The 3,562-nt window shown below is 37.2% G+C and overlaps 1 protein-coding gene across 1 annotated transcript; it reads right to left on the reverse strand.

Moving 5' to 3' along the window:
- Nucleotides 1-551: 551 nt before the first annotated feature.
- LOC104947462 (alpha-2-macroglobulin-like) lies at nucleotides 552-1,866 on the reverse strand. Its single transcript, XM_010773472.1, has 4 exons — nucleotides 1,724-1,866; nucleotides 1,530-1,623; nucleotides 1,255-1,399; nucleotides 552-798 (listed from the first exon to the last, which is right to left on the reverse strand). The coding sequence occupies exons 1-4, from the start codon at nucleotides 1,772-1,774 to the stop codon at nucleotides 552-554; spliced, it is 537 nt and encodes a 178-aa protein (XP_010771774.1). The 5' UTR covers nucleotides 1,775-1,866.
- Between the last annotated feature and the right edge of the window lie 1,696 nt (nucleotides 1,867-3,562).

Consider the following 3,562-nt stretch of genomic DNA (forward strand, 5'->3'; position numbering starts at 1 on the left):
GATTGTATCCAGATTGACTTCAGAAAGTCTAGACAACAACAAAAAGCTATTTGGAGATGTTTCGACCTACAATACAGATTTATAAAGATGGGCACAGTGACAATATAAAAACCATACGGCAAAAAGAGCTGAGCAGTATCCATTCCGCTACTGGCTATCAACGGTATGATGCACAAATAAATTATCCGTTGACATTTTGAGGGGAGGATCTGTACAGGCAAAACTGGGAGGAACCTACCGGAACAAGACAGTTTATCAAGAGACAGAATATTTTCTGCGCTCGGACTTCACAAGTTCAATGTTTGGAGGGTGAAATGTTGGACCTTTTCTCATGCTTCCTTATAGAAAGCAGCTACCTTTTACTTGCACCAAAGTCGTTACCACAGTGCAATACAAGTAAGTAAATAAAGTGAAGGCATTATGAAACCATAAACTGCATAAATATTGGGTGCATTTACATAACATTTCTTACATTTTCACCAAATAATGAATTGTATTGCACCTGCTTAGCATGTTAGCAATTATTATGAGCATGCTGACGTAATAATAGGTCATGTGAAAACATGAGTTACCATGATGCAGCTGGTCAGGTAGTTGAAGACAGTTGCCTTCAGTTCAAAGTGCTCCCCTCGGATGATGGAGTAGGGCAGGCTGAGCTCGAGGAAGAAGGGCTGGAAGACAGTGATCTCTTTACGAGGAGCCAAGCCAAAACCTTGAGAGGACAAACAGAATGCCTCCGTCTCCCAGGTGGTGATGGTGTCTGGGACTGTGACGGACATATCCTTTGTTCCAGACTTTCTGGATCAGCAGAAGCACACAAACAGATTCCGTGACCTTGAGAAATATACTTAAATACTAACTTACATATGTGAAATTGTTTAATTTCCTTTGAGATCTCAAAAACTCAGAAACGATTACTTGTTTCAGTCTTGCTAAATCAATTCTGGCAATATTCTAAATAAAGAACCATAACCCTAAAAATGATGCACACAAGCCCAAAATATTTCCGCACATATCGTCATTATAAAATAAACGTCTCTAAAATGATGAATATACGTTTCATAGAATCACAAATACCCTTTCATTTCCCTTCAAGCCAACATGTTAAACACGACTAGATGAGCAGCGTCATTAAGGGATTTTCTTGCTATTCATGTGTGCTGGGAGTCTGGCCTACATATACTGTATATCTGGTTTAAATGAATACATTTACTCAATTCATGACCCTTAGAACTCTTTATTGCATATTCTTACCCAACTTCCAACAGGTCCCATATCCAGGTCTCAGGGAAGAAAGTTCGAACGGTCTCAATTGGTGAATCATCAGGAGAATTGTTTGTACCAGCCGTTGACCCTGATGAACTTTCCATACTGGATACCACAAGACTATTGTCATAACCTAGACGCATACCGAAAAAAAGCAAAAAAGGAATCCAACAAAAGCAGGAGAAAAATCTTACATGCTGACCTGTTTGATTGCTGGTAAATGTTAAGTATGTGTCACTCAATAGAACAAGAAAAGCAATTACTATAGCCATGGTCCTGGTGGTATTCTCTTCCTCTGTACTTGAGGCATGTTGGCACTCTGATAACCAGGTTTGTTGCTATCTTCATACCTACATTCTGAATACATGAATACAGGAATCACTGAGAGTTTATAAAAAAAATGGGCTACAGCAACATATATTGGTATATTAAACATCATTGTTTGTGGAGTTAGTACCTGGAAAACTGTATGAGCATCATCTTTCTGGTTTCCATCGGGAAATGGCATAGCGTATCTTCTGGGTCTCACGAGCAAGCATTCTACACGATCTTCAACATTATATGGAACATGTGTTGCTTTTCTGACAGGCAACAAGTTGAATATCTGAGAAGAAAGGTATGGTTCACCACTATATTCTCACAAGAGTTTTATTGTTTTTATGACCATCTGACAATTGAGAAACTGCAGATTACTGAGATGCATTTAACCCTTATGTTGTGTTCGAGTCTCCCGTGACCCGTTTCAAGTTAAAATTATATAATAACTAGGCTCTAGTTTTTTTTTACGGAACAAGGCTTCATGCTACCCTCCACAACAGCTATATAAACACTACAAAACTGATTTTGACAGCATTGTTGTGGGTGACTCGGGGTCAAATTTGGCCCAATCAAGATTCATCTTTGACTATAGACACCCCACCCCCACCCCCTTCATCCACTGTAACAATACTTTAAAACTTTTTTTGGGGAGATTGTATTTTCTAATATTAGTCTATTGTAGTCAGATAACGTAACTGTCTTCACTATAGGAAATATAATGAGTGAATTTAATCACGTTTTACTTAAATATGTGGTGTAATGTGTTGTGGTACCATACAATTAACAGGATTGTAAGGTTATGAATGCATAATAAGTTAGTTAAGATGTAGTTAAAACAATATTGGATGATAGTCATTATTTTTGAGTGTTTTGAACTGAGATAAATCATGGGTCAAAATTGACCCTCGAACACCATGAACAGTAATAGCTTTTGAACACAACACAAGGGTTGAAAAATATCCCTGGTGTTATGAAAAAAAAAAAAATGTAATTATAGTCTGAATACAAAAGCTAGGGGGATTATTATATTTCAACATATGTTATTATTAGAAACAACATTGATTGAGGAAATTGATGAGTTTGATTTCTCTGCTTGAACCCGAGAGTCTTGGGTAAAAAAGCCCCACACCATCCCTGCTCTGTTGTTTAGTTTGTTTCACATTCTCACACACCCATACATTACTGATTTCTAACTTTCACGGTTGGTACTAGTTGTTAAATATTGTCCTCTTGTGGTTTGACTTACACTGGTGGAGCCCCTCTCTGCGGGCGTCCTCCACCTCTCTCCTGCTCTGCTGCCTCACGGTCTCTAGCTCCCTCTGGTGTCTCTCTCCTTCTGCTCTCATTTCACCGATGAGCCGCTGAAGCTCAGCTTTTCCATCCTGTTGAAAACCCAACAAAACTAATATATGTATGTCAATGTTATTTATCATTATTGCCTAACAAGTCAAATGGTTTTTTTCATTCTCTAATGTGGCAACTTTCACGACAACCAATGTTCCCCTTTTGATTCTGACAACATGAGGTGCACACAGCTTTTTCATTAAAAATATATTCATAAAAAATACACATTGCCACTTTTGTATTTTATCATATATATTTATATATTTTTTTCTTCATAAATGTTGTCCCAAAGCTCAAAAAGCTCAACATTCCTTACGTTAATAGTAGGCACACAAACAATTGTATACAACCCAATCAAACGTGAATTCACTTTTTTTTTTAAAGCAATTCAGATAGTTCTTATTGGTAGCTATTTGGAACAATTCCTACCATAACTTACAGAAAACAGAACCTTGACCACAGACTATCTATGGAACTGGAAACAATCCCTTTCAATAAAACGTCTTCGTACACTCCTGTATTTAATTAACTTAAAGTGGACCTATCATGCTATATTTGAATAATATAGTTTAGGACCATACCTATATAAGGCATATTTATACTATTTATTTTTCAAATACCAAACAGATCATGC

The sequence above is a fragment of the Notothenia coriiceps genome, unplaced genomic scaffold (assembly GCF_000735185.1).
Source record: "Notothenia coriiceps isolate Sejong01 unplaced genomic scaffold, NC01 NC01_scaffold00012568, whole genome shotgun sequence".
Classification (NCBI taxonomy): Eukaryota; Metazoa; Chordata; class Actinopteri; order Perciformes; family Nototheniidae; genus Notothenia; species Notothenia coriiceps.